Source organism: Lepidochelys kempii, chromosome 6 (assembly GCF_965140285.1).
Source record: "Lepidochelys kempii isolate rLepKem1 chromosome 6, rLepKem1.hap1, whole genome shotgun sequence".
Lineage (NCBI taxonomy): Eukaryota > Metazoa > Chordata > Testudines > Cheloniidae > Lepidochelys > Lepidochelys kempii.
In genome coordinates, this window is record NC_136385.1 from 12,043,218 (window position 1) to 12,058,122 (window position 14,905).

Genomic DNA, 14,905 nt, shown 5'->3' on the forward strand with positions numbered 1-14,905 from the left:
CGTGGCCCCCTCCCACAGGGCCACTCTTCCACCCACATGTGGGCCCTGGCCAGGCTCTCTGAGGCCAGTCCTCGCCGCCCACTGCCCATGTTCTCCCCCACTCCCACAGCACTGCTCCGCAACCCCCCCCCCCCGCAACCTGTTCAATAGGGGCCAGTTTGGGTGAAGTGAGGTCAGAAAACAGCCCAACCCCGTGGGCTCCAGTCCGATCTGACCACCTGCTGCCCTTGGGGTTGGCACAGCAGCAGCCACCTGCTAGTCTCTTGCCAGTCACTGCTGCCCAGCCACACGGCCTGTGCTGCAGAGTGAGCATGCCAACGAGTCGCGGCACCTCCAAGTTCCCAGGCAAGAGGCGGCCCAGACAGATCGCAGGGGCCTGAGGGCAGGAAGCCCTGAGGACGCGGAGGCAGCAGCAGCACTGGCTCAGGCTCGGGGAAGTGTCAGGTCAGGCTTTCAAATTAGACCCAAGCAGAGCTCAACTGGTACCAGATCACCTCCCAAAATAAGCCAGATCGCCACAGCTGTAATGGAACCCAACCCGCCCCTCTTCTGGAAGAGAGGGGGGCCCCTGCGAGGGACAGCAGCCTGGGGCTCCATGCCCAGCTGCTCCCTAGCGTTACACAGATACGCATTCACACAGGAAGGAGATACCAGCTGCCACCACAGCACATTTATTGAGGAGCTCACCCAGTGGGCAGGTGAGGAGACAGCACAGCCAGGGGGTCTCCCCCTCATGCAAGAGGAACCCCAATATACACACAGGTAAGTCACCCGCCCCGCACATGCCAGAGAAACCTATCAACACCCAGAGGCACCGAGGGCTGCCCCCATGCGGATCAAGTGCTCAGCCCCTCCCACCTGCTGTCATGGGGGAGGGGCGCTGACCACACACAGAGAGGCGGGATCCAGCCCCCTCCATCACCGGGCACCCAGCCCTCATGCGGACGCTTGCCGAGCCTGGGTCTCCTCATGACGCCGCATCCGCTGCTCCAGCTCTGGGCGAAAGTGACGGATCAGCCCCTGCAAGCAAGGAATGAGTGTGCAGGGCTGACAAGGTAGCACCTCTCCCCATCCTGCATCTGCCATCCACCCCTCACCACACGCAGAGTAGCCCCCAGATGTACCCCCCCCCATCTGCAGGAGCCTCTCTCTCACACACACACACAGCCCTTGTGTCAGGCTAGTTTATGCACACACCCACCACCTACCCACACCCCCTCCCTCTGCCAGGCCACCCTGGTGCCCAGCCGCCCGCTACCTGCACAGGCCAGGCGGCCCCATCGCCCAGGGCGCATATGGTATGGCCCTCAATCTGCTTGCTGATCTCCCAGAGCGCGTCGATCTCAGCTACCTGCGCATTGCCTTGCACGAACCGCCACATCACCTTGTTCATCCAATCCACACCTGGGGTGGGGGGGCGAGGCTGCATCAGCAGAACTGCCCTCCCCCGATCCCACCCATAGGCCCTGACAGTTGGGCATCCCCACCCCCACCCCCAACACCCACAGATCCAGCCAGTCCAGCATCCTCACCCCAATTCCACCCATGGTCCCAGCTAGTCAGACATCCTCCCTGCCCCATCCTAACCCCAGTGACCCCAGCCAGCCCAGCATCCTCCCCACCACACCCAGTGACCCCAGCTCTCCCAGCATCCTCTCCCACCACCAACTCCGATCCCACCAATGGGCAGTCTGGCATATCTCCCGCAGTCATACCCAGATCAGCAGCAGCCCAGCTCCCAGCACTCACCCTCCCTGCAGGGGGTGCACTGCCCACAGCTTTCATGCTTGTAGAACTCAATGAGGCGGGCGATGGCTCGGACAATGTCTGTCTGGGGAAGGAAGAGAGGGTGAGTGCCACACTGCGGGGGAGGGGGGGCGGGGGGGAAGAGAGCGTGCCACCGGCAGGCTAAGGCCTTACCGATTTGTCCATGACGATGACGGCAGCTGTGCCAAGCCCAGTCTGCGCCTGCACCAGCCCGTCGAAGTCCATGGGCACCGTCTCACACACTGACTTGGGGATGAGGGGGGTGGAGGAGCCTCCTGGGATCACCGCCAAGAGGTTGTCCCAGCCGCCACGCACACCTCCTGTGCACAGAGGGGGCAGGGTTAGGCCTAGCACTTCCCCTCCCCATGGCAAACCAGATCCATGATGCCCAGTGCTGTCCCCTTCCTTCCGCCCAAGCCTCCTCCTAGTGCCACCTGCTACTCCAGGCTCTGGGTGGAAGCAACAGATCAGCCCCTGCGCACAGGCCACAAGCAGGGTTAGCAGGCCAGCACTTGTCTCGTCTCCCCCATCACTCCCCCCCCACACCTGCCTACTTCTGTAGGGTGAGCTACCCACAGCCGCCACAGCTGGAGCTAGACCTGTGGGGCAGCCCTGAGACAAAGTGGCCTAAGAGGGGAAAGGGGGACGGGCGGGTGTCCAGCCCTGTTGCTCACCCACCAGTCAGGGGAGGACTGGGGTTTGGCATCTCACCTGCATGCTTCTCGATCAGCTCCTTGAGCGGCACCGACATCTCCTCCTCCACGGTGCAGGGCGTGTTCACGTGCCCAGAGATGTTGAAGAGCTTGGTGCCCGAGTTGCGCTCGCGCCCGAAGCTGGCAAACCAGGCCCCCCCACGCCGGCAGATGGTGGGCGCCACAGCCACCGTCTCCACATTGGCCACGGTAGTGGGACAGCCGAACACGCCTGGGGAAGGAGAGAGCAGTGACATGGACGCAGAGCAGGCTGGGGGTCCCAGTGCTCCAACGTGACCCCCCGCCCCACAAGCAGGAGGACAGCGGGACCCAGCTAGAACACCCCACAATCCCTCAGTACCCTAAAGAGGGCAAGCGAACCCCCACTAAGGCACCCCCCATCTCCCCCCAACAGCACAGTTCCCCGGTGGGTCGTACCAACGTCAGCCGGGAAGGGTGGTTTGAGGCGTGGCTTGCCCTGCTTGCCCTCAATGGATTCAATCAGCGCTGTCTCCTCCCCACAGATGTAGGCCCCAGCGCCTCTCACCACAAACACATCGAAGTCGTAGCCTGAGTTGCAGGCATCTTTGCCCAGCAGGCCGGCCTCATAGGCCTCACGGATCGCCACCTGCAGGGAGACAGGTCAGCACAGCTGCTCCCCCGGCCCTGCTGCTCCACACCCGCCTGGCCTGGCTCCCTGGCTTGCCTTGCCCTCTGTGCCCTGTAGAGAGACCAGTCAGTACAGCTGCTCCTGCCGTGACACCCGCAGCCCTGCTCTGTGCCACATGGGCAAATGGGTCAAAGTGGTGGCTGCTGCCGCACCCCACAACTCCCCAGGCTCTAGGGGTTAGTGCACCTGCTCCCCATATAGCTCCTGCTTACCTGCAGGTTGGAGGCTTCGTTGTAGAACTCCCCACGGATGTAGATGTAGGCAGCCCGGGCCCCCATGGAGCGCCCTGCCACCAGGCAGCCCTCCACCAGCTTGTGTGGGTCATGGCGCATGATCTCGCGGTCCTTACAGGTGCCTGGCTCCCCTTCATCTGCATTCACCACCAGGTACTTGGGCCTGGAACACAGACCCCGTCGAACCGACCGCAGCAGCCCCCCCTGCGTGAGCTACCATCCCACCGCAGACCCGGCTCCACCACCTTGCTGCCAGCGAGCAAAGCCCGTTTGGTCAGTACTGCCAGCTGTCCCCACCCTAGGGAGCCAACGGGGCCCAGACACACTGCAGCTCAGCAGCCCCATGCCCTGCAATGGGACTGCCCCCGGGGTGGAGGTACTCCAGGAACGCTTGTTAGGGCGGGGAGCTTGCAGCCAGGATGTCCAGGTTCTATGCAGGCCCAAGCACTGCCCACCCCACAAGCCCTGCCCCACAGCGATGTTTCAGACTAGGAGAAGGAGCTGTATCGCTCTGGGCCATTGTCCATCCCATGCTGCAGCGGGCTCAACAGTAGCAGCCCTGCCCCACCCACCTGCCATCTGAAGGCTTGTTCATGAAGCTCCATTTGAGGCCTGTGGGGAAGCCAGCCCCGCCCCGACCTCGCAGGCCCGAGGTCTTGATCTCATTCAAGATCCAGTCGATCCCCTTCAGTAGGATCTCCTTCGTTTTGTACCAGTCACCCCGGCTCAGAGCCCCCTTCAGCCTGGACAAAAGAGAAGGCAAAGTAGCTGGCTACATTATGGGGATCAGTAGTACCAAACCTAGAGCACAAACCAAACAGATGCAGGCTCTTTTACCTCCGTGGGGCACCAGCTCCAACCCAGCCCCAGGACAGGGAAGGGGGACTGGCAGGCTCAGGGTTGGGGAATGGAATGCAGGACCTTTCCCATCCAGGGGGCGTTGACTGTAATCTGATCCCAGGGCGGGGGAATTGGTGGGGAACGTGTAGGGTCTTTCACCTCTAGGAGGTGCCAGCTCCAATTCACCTCCAGGGAGGAGGAGGGGGCCCAGCAGGCTCAGGAGGCTGGAGAATGGGACATGGGGCTTTTCCTCTCTGAAGGGTGCCAGCACCCATCCAGCCATACGGCTAGGAGTAGGGGGTGACTAGAACATAGGATCTCTTCCCACCCACCACAGGGCTCCCAGTGCCCACTGGTCCACACTCCAGCTGTAATCAGAGTAGAAGTAGAGGGCAGTATCGCACGGTCCAGGAGTGAGGAGTCATACTGTAGGCTGTGCAGCTTGGCTCTCACCTCCAGTCATGGCGTCCGTACAGATTCGTGAAGATCCGGTCCTCGTCCTTCAAAGAGCCAAACTGGGTTTTCTTAGGAGCTGTCTGCAGAAAGCACATGGCCAAGGTGACTTGGTACCAGCCCCACAGCAAGCAGCACCTCTCCCTCATGGCCAGGCATTAACCTGGGACCACCCACCCCCCAGCACTACCCCAGTCCTACCCAGCGCTGCCCTGGCCCCCAGCGGGGAGGCCCTGCGCGGGGGCAGAGGAGGGACAATGCGGGGTAGGGGGGGCAGGCTCGGGCCCAGAGGGAAGGCTGAGGCCAAGCCGATGCCCAGCTGCGGCCCCGGCCCGGCCCTGGGGCGGGGGGGGAGGGGTGTCCCGGCGGGAGGGGCGGAGCCGGCGTCACTCGGCTCCAGAGTCATCGCCGGGGGCAGGAGGGCGGGGAGAAGAAGGCCCCAGGCCCCGCCCCCCACTCACCGCGGCGGAGAAGCGGCGCAAGGCAGCAGCTCCGCGAGGGCTCAGCAGCTGCCGCGCGGCCATGGCGGGCGAGGCCGGGGATCGGGTCCGTCTGGGCCGCGCGCTCCGCCCCGTCACCTTCACCCAGCCGTCGGAGGGGCGGCGTCGCGCGCAAACGACGTCATGTCGCCGGGACCCACTTCCGGCGCGTCGGGCCGGGCGTCACGTCCTCGGGAGTGAGGCGGAGCCTGCTGGGAGCCGTAATCCGGGGGCGGGGCTGCGGGGAGTCCAGTAAACCGCGCCCAGCGCACGGACACACGCTGGGCGCGCGCGCTCTCGCCTCTCTCCTCCGGCCGCTCATTGGCCAGGGCGCGCCGTACCCTGCAGCCGGCCGCGCTGGGGTTGGTTAGTTTCAGCCGCGCCTCCCTTTCTTGGCAGCGAATGGGAGAGTCCCGAGAGCAGGGTCCGCCCCACCATGCGGCGCCAGGGGCCAGTGGCGCGAGTGGCAGTTTGTCGGGACAGCCGGGGGCGGGGGCGGGGGCGGGGGCGGGGGCGGGGCGTTACGTCAGTCAGCCCAGCCCCGCCCCCATTCTGTGAGCAATTACCATAGACCTCAAAGTGTGTCACCGCGGGCCGTGTGGGGACGCGGGGCTGAGCCCTGCGGGGCAAGAGGCGTTCACCCGACCCGAGCTCGGCGCTGCAGGGAGCCAAGAGAGTAGATTTGAAGCCAAAAATCCACCAGCCGGACCCCCTTCCCCCCGCTTCCAGGGTTTGATTTCTGAAAACAGCCGGGCAGCTAACCCCTGGCCAAGCCAGGGGAAGGAGTAAAGGGGAACTGAAATCAAGCTCGCTCCACCTTTGATCCTGTAGTAAGGGCTTCATTCCCGGAGGCAGGGTGCCCCCCATCCCACTGGGGCCGGTGGCCCTGTCTCCTCCCACCCCGCCATCCACCCCTGCGGCTTGCCTCGCTGGCTTAACTGGCTCCCCAAGCCTGCCCACTTCATGAGCCATCTTTCCCTGCATTACAGGGGGCGCTACCTACTATGGAGTGGCGAGAAAGAACACATGGGTAAAAACAAGGCCTGGCTAATGGGCTGCTCACTCCAAAGTGCGCCTGGCTGTAGCAAACTGTTTAATTAGCCTCCACAAACTTGTTTTCCTCGCCTGCAAATTATAGTGATCTCAGCCCAAGAAGTCCTGGAATGGGATTCCTTCCAAGGACGTGCTCAATTGAGACGTAATGACATTGACTTCCTGTGCAGCAGAATGGAGCATGGAATGGATTTTATTAACACTATTGAGCTGCTTGTGAATGATTTTGTCACTTTAGATATTGGTGACTTCTTTCTCTGAATGTCACTGTAGTTGGCAGTGAAAGTCACTAGATTTGTCACTGGTGACTTTGACACTTATTTTCTCGCTAAGGAAACCAAAAAGTCACTAAGTCTAAATTGGCAACACTGCTTGCAAGGGAATTTCTGCCTTTGAGACAGAGCATCTACAGACAGGATGATGAAAGAAGAACAGGAGTACTTGTGGCACCTTAGAGACTAACACATTTATTAGAACATAAACTTTTGTGGGCTACAGCCACTTCATCAGGTGCATAGAATGGAACATATAGTAAGAAGATATAGATATAGATATACATACAGAGAAGGTGGAAGTTGCCATACAAACTGTAAGAAGCTAATTAATTAAGATGCACTATTATCAGCAGGAGAAAAAAAAATTGTAGTGATAATCAAGATGGCCCATTTAGACAGTTGACAAGAAGGTGTGAGGATACTTAACATGGGGAAATAGATTCAATATGTGGAATGATCCAGCCACTCCCAGTATCTGTTCAAACCCAAGTTAATGGTATCTAGTTTGCATATTAATTCAAGCTCAGCAGTTTCTCGCTGGAGTCTGTTTTTGAAGCTTTTCTGTTGCAAAATTGCCACCCCTTAAGTCTGTTCCTGAGTGGCCAGAGAGGTTGAAGTGTTCTCCTACCGGTTTTTCCTATCACATTGGTAGATGTGCAGGTGAACGAGCCCCTGATGGCATGGCTGATGTGATTAGGGATGATGATGATCCTTGTGCTGCCCTAGTGTTGGTTGGTGTCAGGGATGCAAAGGATTGGTGCTATGCCCCAGCTTTTAAATGGTTCCTTGGAGAAGCCCGTTCAGTGCGCCAGCCCCTCAGCTGATCCCACTCTCAGAGGTGCAATTTAGGGAGGGCACCTGCACCCCCCTGCATGGACAGAGATTGGGGTTGTGCACAACTGGCTATATCACAGAGGTGATGCATGGGAGGGGGGTGTCACCCAGATTTCTGCCTTCCATTTGGCCCTGCTCCCTCCCTGAGCCCTGCTGTGCAGGGCTGGCCCTGAGCCCTGCTAGGGGGCTCGGGACGGCACAGAGAAACATTGGGCACAAGGCGAACGGTGATGCCAGGCACCTCTGTATGTCCCAATCAGTTTCCCCACGTGGACTGGGTAACGGCTGCTGTGATCTACAGGCTAAGGTAGGCGTAGTTCTCAGTGCCCATGAACCACTGGGGCCGGTGGCCAAGGTAACCACGTAGGACGGCGTGGCCCGGGCTGGTGTGCACATGACCACATGGAGCAGAGCTGCCCCACTGTGCCAACTAGGGACTGAGCACCTGGCCCTGCAGCCACAGCCCCTCCCTGCCTCCTGAGTTACCCCTCTCCTGGCACACAGCCCCTAGCTACCCCCTCACTGCACCCTGAGCAGTTTTTAAACTTTTTGAGCTGAGTCCCCCCTTTGAGTTATAATTTGTGGTTGTGCTCCCCCACCCCTATTATCTGCCAAAAACCTAGCATTTTCAGGTGTCTAAGTAGCCCCTGGAATCATGGTTAAAGTTGCCCCATGCACACCAAAATCTGAAATGGTGCCCCTGCCCACTCTTCCTGCAGGGCCAGCCATGTGATCTCACTGCCTCTGAGATGGAGCCTCTGGACTCCAGCCCTCCTGCTTCACCCCATGAGCTCTGCTCAGTGTTTCCCACTGAGCCAGACTCCAGGGAGAGACCTGGCTGCTCTTTGGGGGCTCCGACACCCCAGCAGGTGTTTGCAGTGACACCCGGCAGTGTTTCAAATCAGACGGCTTTATCAGTCACCTAGCACACAGCATTGGAAATCCTTATGGGAGCAGAGAGAAGTGAAGGTAGATACAGTCTGTCTGGCCAGGCCACGGCTTCACCCAGCCAAGCTGAAACGGACTCCCCAACTCAAGCTCTGTCACCGTCTCTGCCCTTTGTCAGTCCCAGGTGAGAGCAGCCCAGCATCTCCCCAAAGCCCACGCTTGTCACGCCTAGGGCTTGTACACACTACCACTTCTGTCAGTATAACTTATGTCTCTCAGGGGTGTGAGTAAGCCACCCTCCCAAGCGACGTAAGTCACGCCGACCTAAACGCCCATGTGCACAGCGCTATGTCACTGGGAGAGCTTCTCCCGCCGCCATAACTACCACCCTCACAGAGCTGGAGTTGTGATGCTGATGGAAGAGCATCTTCCCCAGACACACTACAGCAGGGCAGCTGCATTGTGCAGCTGTGCCCATGTTGTGCTTCTAGCGTAGACTGGCCCATAGGCGCCGACTCTGTGGGTGCTCCGGGGCTGGAGCACCCACGGGGAAAAATTAGTGGGTGCTCTGCACCCACCGGCAGCCAAGCTCCCCACCCTGCCTCGCCCTGCCTCACCTCCGCCTCCTCCCCTGAGCTCGCCGCATCCCTGCTCCTCCGCCTCCCTCCCAGTGCTTGCCATTGCCAAACAGCTGTAGCAAGCTCCGGGAGGGAGCAGAGAGGAGCGGGAATGTGGCACACTCAGGGGAGGAGGCAGGGAAGAGGCAGGGCCGGGGCAGGGACTTTGGGGAAGGAGTCGAATAGGGGCAAGGAGGAGGCGGAGTTGGGGCAGGGACTTTGGGGAAGGGGTTAGAATGGGGGCAGGAGGGGGCAGGGCCAGCGTGGAGTCGAAGCGAGGCTGGGGGCAGAGAGGGGTCGAGCACCTACCGGCGCCATTAGAAGTGGGCATCTATGGACTCGCCCTCTGACCTCTGTTCTCCAGCTGGTCTCTGCTCAGTGTGTCAATGTTCTGGTCACTGGGGCTTCCCATTGTCTCCTTCAGATTCTTCTTTAAATGGGTCGGCTTCAGCCAGTTCCTTAATGACCCTGTTCATTGGGGCGCAGACACACACACCTCATGTCTCCTGCACTGCCCCAGGAGCTCCCTTTTGCCTCCACCGGGTAGCAATGCAAAGTATGGAGGGAAACCGAGACTTTTGTGGGATTTATCAAAATATTTCAGGAAATTTCCACATGGTCACATTTCTTCCCCCTTTGAGACTGAAGTGAGCAGGGTCACTTTAACCAGTGACCTGTGGAAGTTCAAACCCACAACTGTTATGCAGAGCTGCTACTACACATTTCCCATCCCCTTTGTAGCTGTCCTACCAGGCTCTTTTTAGATTCTTACAGCAGTTTCTAATCAGTCAAACTTACAGTTTCCAATACACAGCTCAGAGCAGTCTTACATCCCCTCCCTTAGGGCAGGTCTGTTCGATGACGCTGGCAGGGGGCAGTGGGGAATTTTCATGCAGCTCTGTGCTCTCCTGCCACCGCAAAACCTTTGGGTTAGAAACTGAGATAGGATCCTGCCATGACTCCACGTTCCTCCATGTGTTGGCCATCTTGGCTGCAGCCTGGGGTGTCCTGCCCCCTAGGCTGGGATAGGGAGTGACCCCTTGAGCATTTGGGGGGTCAGTGTAGGTTTGTCCCCCTGCAAGGCTGGTCTTAACCCACCCATGTCTCTGGTGTCCGAGGGTCTGGTGAGGCAAGGGTCTCCCGCACACTGGCAGGCCCCCTCTGGAGTTTGTAGTAGAGAGAGAGAGCTTAGAGCAGTGGGCCTGGTGCCAAATCTGAGGCCTGAACCAGAGGCTGTGAACCCAAGTCAGGCCACGTATTAAAGCAGATGCTCACAAGTTCACTGTCCAGTACATGAACTTGGCAAAGTTGTTGCTGGTGTACTAGGCACTAGATAGTTACATAAATATATCCTAGATTGTACGGATACATCCCAATCTAGTATGAGATAAGATGGTTTGACAAAATAATGAGTAAGAGTGTTCTGTCCAAGATATGAGGAACAAGGGGAGGTAACAAACACGTAAGGTGGTACGTAAGGTGTTTATTCCGGTTGTTTGTCTCAGTCTATCATTTTTGGGGTCCCTGACCTTAACCCTTTGTGTAGCCATGGGGACAACAGAGATTCCCGCTGATGACTGAGCTATTCCTTGCCACGGGGCACTCATGTGTGAGTGTACCTGTAACCATGGAGCCAGGGCACTAAAACTGTGTCTTGAGGGCAATAAACCTGGATGGGTGCCTTTGTCACCGACCTGTGCCGGTGGTCTTTCTTCATGAGTAACATTGAGATCTGCTGAACGAGCAGGGTGCCTGATCCCCTGCTTGTACGATAACATCGGAGCTCCAAGGACAGATGCACTGGGCAGTCTGAACTGCATTCCTAAGGCAACAACATTCCAGCTTTCAACACTTTACTACAGAGCTGTGTCCCAATCCCAGGGCTGTGTGTATTCCAGTAACCCAATTTCCCTTTTGGGTCTAACCTGTTGCCGTTGCCCCCAGGACAGAGACCCCTCTTGCCCTGCCCTCCCACCTGCTGGTGGGCTGTAATTTGAGGCCTCTTGGTTAAGAGAGCCCACCATGGCCATGGCCACCCACTGACAAAATGTCTGTATTAATAGCAGCAGCCGTCCGGCTGCTTTACCTTTCTCTGAGACTTCTCTCCCCACTGGAGAAGGCAAACCTGCCTGGTGTCCTCCTGTCCTGCCCATGTCGGCCCACACTCAGCTGGGGTCTCAGCTCCCACTGGGCTCAGCTCTGACTCTGTTTCCCCAGGGAGAGCAGGCTGTGAGCTGGCTCCCTTCGCCACAGCCTCAGGGAAGTTCTGCCGGAGCCCGTGTGACTCACATGTCCCTTGTGGAGATGGGGAACGTTCCTCTGCCCCACTCACATAAAGGGGCCTGCTGACAGACAGACAGGTATCCTGAGCTTAACAGCCTTTCCTTAGTGTTACAGGCAAGGGGGGAAATGCCCTGCTCCCTGCCAACTGAGCTATTTGCCTTTTCACTGACACCTCCAGTCTGAGCTTTCTGGTTCTCTTGGTTCAAACTCTTGGTTGTTACAGAAAAAGACTGGATTTTGTCTTAAAAGTGATACAGTCATTCCCAAGGACGTGGCCAAAGCTGATGTCCTGGAGAACCCCAGGTACGAGCCATCCCAATTCTTCCTGTGTCTGCACTGAGATCTGAGTCATAGGCAGGGCACACAGCTTCACATGTGGAACCAGGTTGTCCTTCCTTTCAGCATTTGTGCCTCAATTTCCTTGCAATCCCTTGGCAGGGGTCTAATGGAGCTGGCTGCTCCCCCTACTTTGGCTTTAATTAATCCCCTTTCCCAGGACTCATGCTTCGGCCAGTCTCCTTTGGGTCTCTTTTCATACCCAGACCTACTGCCTTAAATACATCTGCCCCCCACCTCTATGCAGCTCTCTAGGCTTTCTGTTCACTAGCCACGTTTTAAGCTCATGGGGAGATATCTCAGAGAGTTGTTCCAACCCACCCAGGTTATACAAATCCCCCAGCGCGGTGATGCCTGCACCTTCACTCCAGCTGTGGAGATAGAATTCCCCCAGCAGGCTTCCATTTAGGTCACATCCTGGGTCTTTTGTACACCCCAAAAACTTTTCCTATAAGCCTCAGGTGTCAGGTCAAACTTAAGCAGTGGAGCCTTTTTGAACAGTTCCCAGCCCCCAGTATTAACGCTGTCCATCTGGCTGTACGGCTCTATGGCCTTGGGGGACCGAGCATTGGGGGTGAGACAGCAGAACCGGTGTGCAGGGTCAACCAGGTTCAAATTCCAACCCTTCTCAAAGGCAGTGAGGTCAGCATCTATATCCTCCCCCCCAAACTGGGGCAACACTTTGGTATCTAGGCTCCCTGTGGAATAGGTAACCCATGGTCCCTCACCATTTACCCCATGTAGGTTCACTTGCCCCTCTGTTTCTTCATCTCCAGCTCATGCTTTCACTGCTTTTCCTGGTTTTTCCATTGTTCTTCCTCATGATTTCACGGCCTCTCACGGTCATCTAGGCCAGGTCTTAGGACATCAGGTTGGTTTAACTGCGTCGCTCAGGGGTGTGGATTTTTCAGCATGGACAGCGTACGCCCAGTATAGACAGCACTACATCGATAGGAGAATTCTCCCATTGACCTGGCTCTTGGGGTGGTGGATTACCTCGGCTGGCAGGAGGGGTCCTTCTCCTGTTGGGGTAGGTAGCGTCTACACTGAAGTGCTACAGCAGCAGAGCTGCAGCGATTTAAATGTAGGCCTGCCCCTAATCTCTGTCTCTCTAACTGAAGCTCCTTCACTCTCAGGTCCAGCTCCCACTGCTTCAGCCCTAGCGAAGGGGAACCGGGTCACGAGCACACTGTGCTGCAAGGAGAACAGGCCTCGCCAGCGTGCCTTGCTGCTGCTGCGGCTGCAACTTCTGTTGTTCTCAGACTCTTTAGGAACCCTGCCCGGGTCTGGACCCTGCTTCTTGGTTCAATCAAGCTTCTCCGGCCTGCAATCAGTTGCGTCTCGTTGAACTTTCCAACACTTATCCCTCTCTTCCTGACCAGTTCTGTGCTTCTGCTCTAAGGGAGCTGGTTATACGCCATTTTCCTTTGACTAACCTTGTTTTCCTGCTGCAAGTCACTTATTGCAAAATACCACCAGTGCATGCAGTAACCCACCTCTAACACAGATCCACAAACTCTGTGCTAGGCCCCAGCTTTTCAACAGTATCTTGAAGGAACCCTTCAGTGTGCCAGACCTCCAAGGGGTCCCACTCTTCCTTCATGCAGCCTCTGTGCCTCCGAGACTGAGCACCTGGGCTCCAGCATGCCTCCTTCACACTATGAGCTGTGCCCAGCAAGTCCAACAGAGATAGACTCCTAGAGTATGTTTACACTGCAAACTAAAACCCAGGGCACTGGGAGCCTGGATCAGTGTGGGGCAAAAAATAACAGGGTAGATTTTTGGGCTCAGGCTGGAGCCTGGGCTCTGAGACTCAAAGAAAGCCACCAGGAAACTTATCTGGAAATCATGCAAGAAACCCAACACAACTGTCACAAAACCTGATGATCCATTCACCACAAAAACAAAAAGTGGAGCCAACTCCGCAACCCATGGGACACCACCTCCGGGAGAAACCATGGCACCCAGCCCCACCACATGGACACTGCACGACACCCCAACAGCATCACAGACCTGAAGAAGAGTTCGGTGTAGCTTGAAAGCTTGTCTCCCTCACCAGCAAAAGTTGGTCCAATAAAATATATTACCTCCCCGACCTTGTGTCTCTAATGTCACCTCTCAGTCCTTTGTTCTCCAGCTGGTGTCTGATCAGCTTCCCTGCTGGGGGCACCTAGGGTGACCAGATGTGCCGATTTTATAGGGACAGTCCCGATTTTTGGGTCTTTTTCTTATATAGGCTCCTACTACCCCCCCCCCAACCCCTGTGCCAATTTTTCACATTTGCTATCTGGTCACCCTAGGGGCACTTCTTTCCTCTTGATCATTGATTGTTGGGTGTGAATGTTCCAGTGGGGGAGGGGGGGCTTCCCATTGTCAATTTCAGATTCTGGGATTCTGCGTTGATACGGGGTGGCTTTCAGCAGGTTCTAGCTAGTTACTTAATGACCTATTCACTGTTGCCCAGAGAGCAAGGCGTGATACACCCTCACATCTCCTGCGCTGCCCCAAGAGCAGGCTTAACCCTTTCCCCCCTCCCCCCACTGGGCAGCAATACACAGTACAGAGGGAAACTGAGGCACACCTAGGATTGATCAACATATTACAGAAAATCCCCACTTCAGCACAGCTGGCCAGGGGAGCATTTGGGTACGTTCAGTGGAGCAGCCCCAGTATTCACTGGCAGGGGATAGCTTGCTGTCGTGGTGGCACAAGGGCTGCCCATGGCCCTCACATGGATCTTACACAGGGCTGTAGGATATACGGCAGAGCAGCCGGACTGTGTGCGACTCACCGCAGAGAGGGGGACAGAGATCTGGAATGGACAGCGCCTCCCCAGGCAGGGTTAGGGTTAGGGTTAACTTTCGCTACGAAACAATGAATTGTTGGGGTTTTTCTTTTGCCGTACTATAAAAATACAATGTATTATGCATATGATATGTGGTTTATAAGTCTATATAAGAATTCTTTACATAGCATACTACCTATCATAAAATATTATCTTGTGTGCTCCAAACCCACCAAGCAGAAAATCCCAGTCTCTTTTTCTAGGCAGACATCTCTCTTCAAATTCACTTCTCTATCCTCTGTCTCCCCCAGGACCACTAATTAATCTCGAGTAAACACCTTGGACACACAGAGTGTCAACAAGCACGAAAGAGAAAGAAAGAATTTACCAGAAAAAAGACTGATAATCTCTAGACAGGCATTGAGAAAGTGAGAAAAACTAGCCTATATTCAAGCAAATTTAATGAATATTTAATAGCCTATAAATCATATTTGCATGTAGTTTGAAATAACTTACTCACCAAATACTCAGAATATTTCTATATATACGTATATCTTCCTTCACTTCTCTCAAAACCCTCTATTTATCCTTTCGTCAGCACTCTCTGATATTTACTGTGAAGGTTCCCAAAACTGACGGCAGGAAGCCAACACAAATTCATCCTCCTCAAGATCCACTTGACCCAAGCCCATAAGATGAT

General features: G+C 56.5%; 1 protein-coding gene across 3 annotated transcripts; it reads right to left on the bottom strand.

The window, feature by feature from the left end:
* Positions 1 to 643: 643 nt before the first annotated feature.
* NDUFV1 (NADH:ubiquinone oxidoreductase core subunit V1) lies at positions 644 to 5,311 on the bottom strand. 3 transcript variants are annotated; one of them, XM_073346663.2, is made up of 10 exons: positions 5,117 to 5,301; positions 4,656 to 4,738; positions 3,935 to 4,105; positions 3,342 to 3,525; positions 2,898 to 3,087; positions 2,479 to 2,691; positions 1,921 to 2,087; positions 1,750 to 1,831; positions 1,259 to 1,404; positions 644 to 1,020 (listed from the first exon to the last, which is right to left on the bottom strand). In XM_073346663.2, the coding sequence occupies exons 1-10, from the start codon at positions 5,177 to 5,179 to the stop codon at positions 937 to 939; spliced, it is 1,383 nt and encodes a 460-aa protein (XP_073202764.1). In that variant the 5' UTR covers positions 5,180 to 5,301; the 3' UTR covers positions 644 to 936. The 3 variants fall into 3 exon arrangements, with proteins under 3 accessions (XP_073202764.1, XP_073202763.1, XP_073202762.1); XM_073346662.2 differs by lacking the exon at positions 1,259 to 1,404 and having other exon boundaries at positions 5,117 to 5,311; XM_073346661.1 differs by lacking the exon at positions 5,117 to 5,301 and having other exon boundaries at positions 4,656 to 4,996.
* Between the last annotated feature and the right edge of the window lie 9,594 nt (positions 5,312 to 14,905).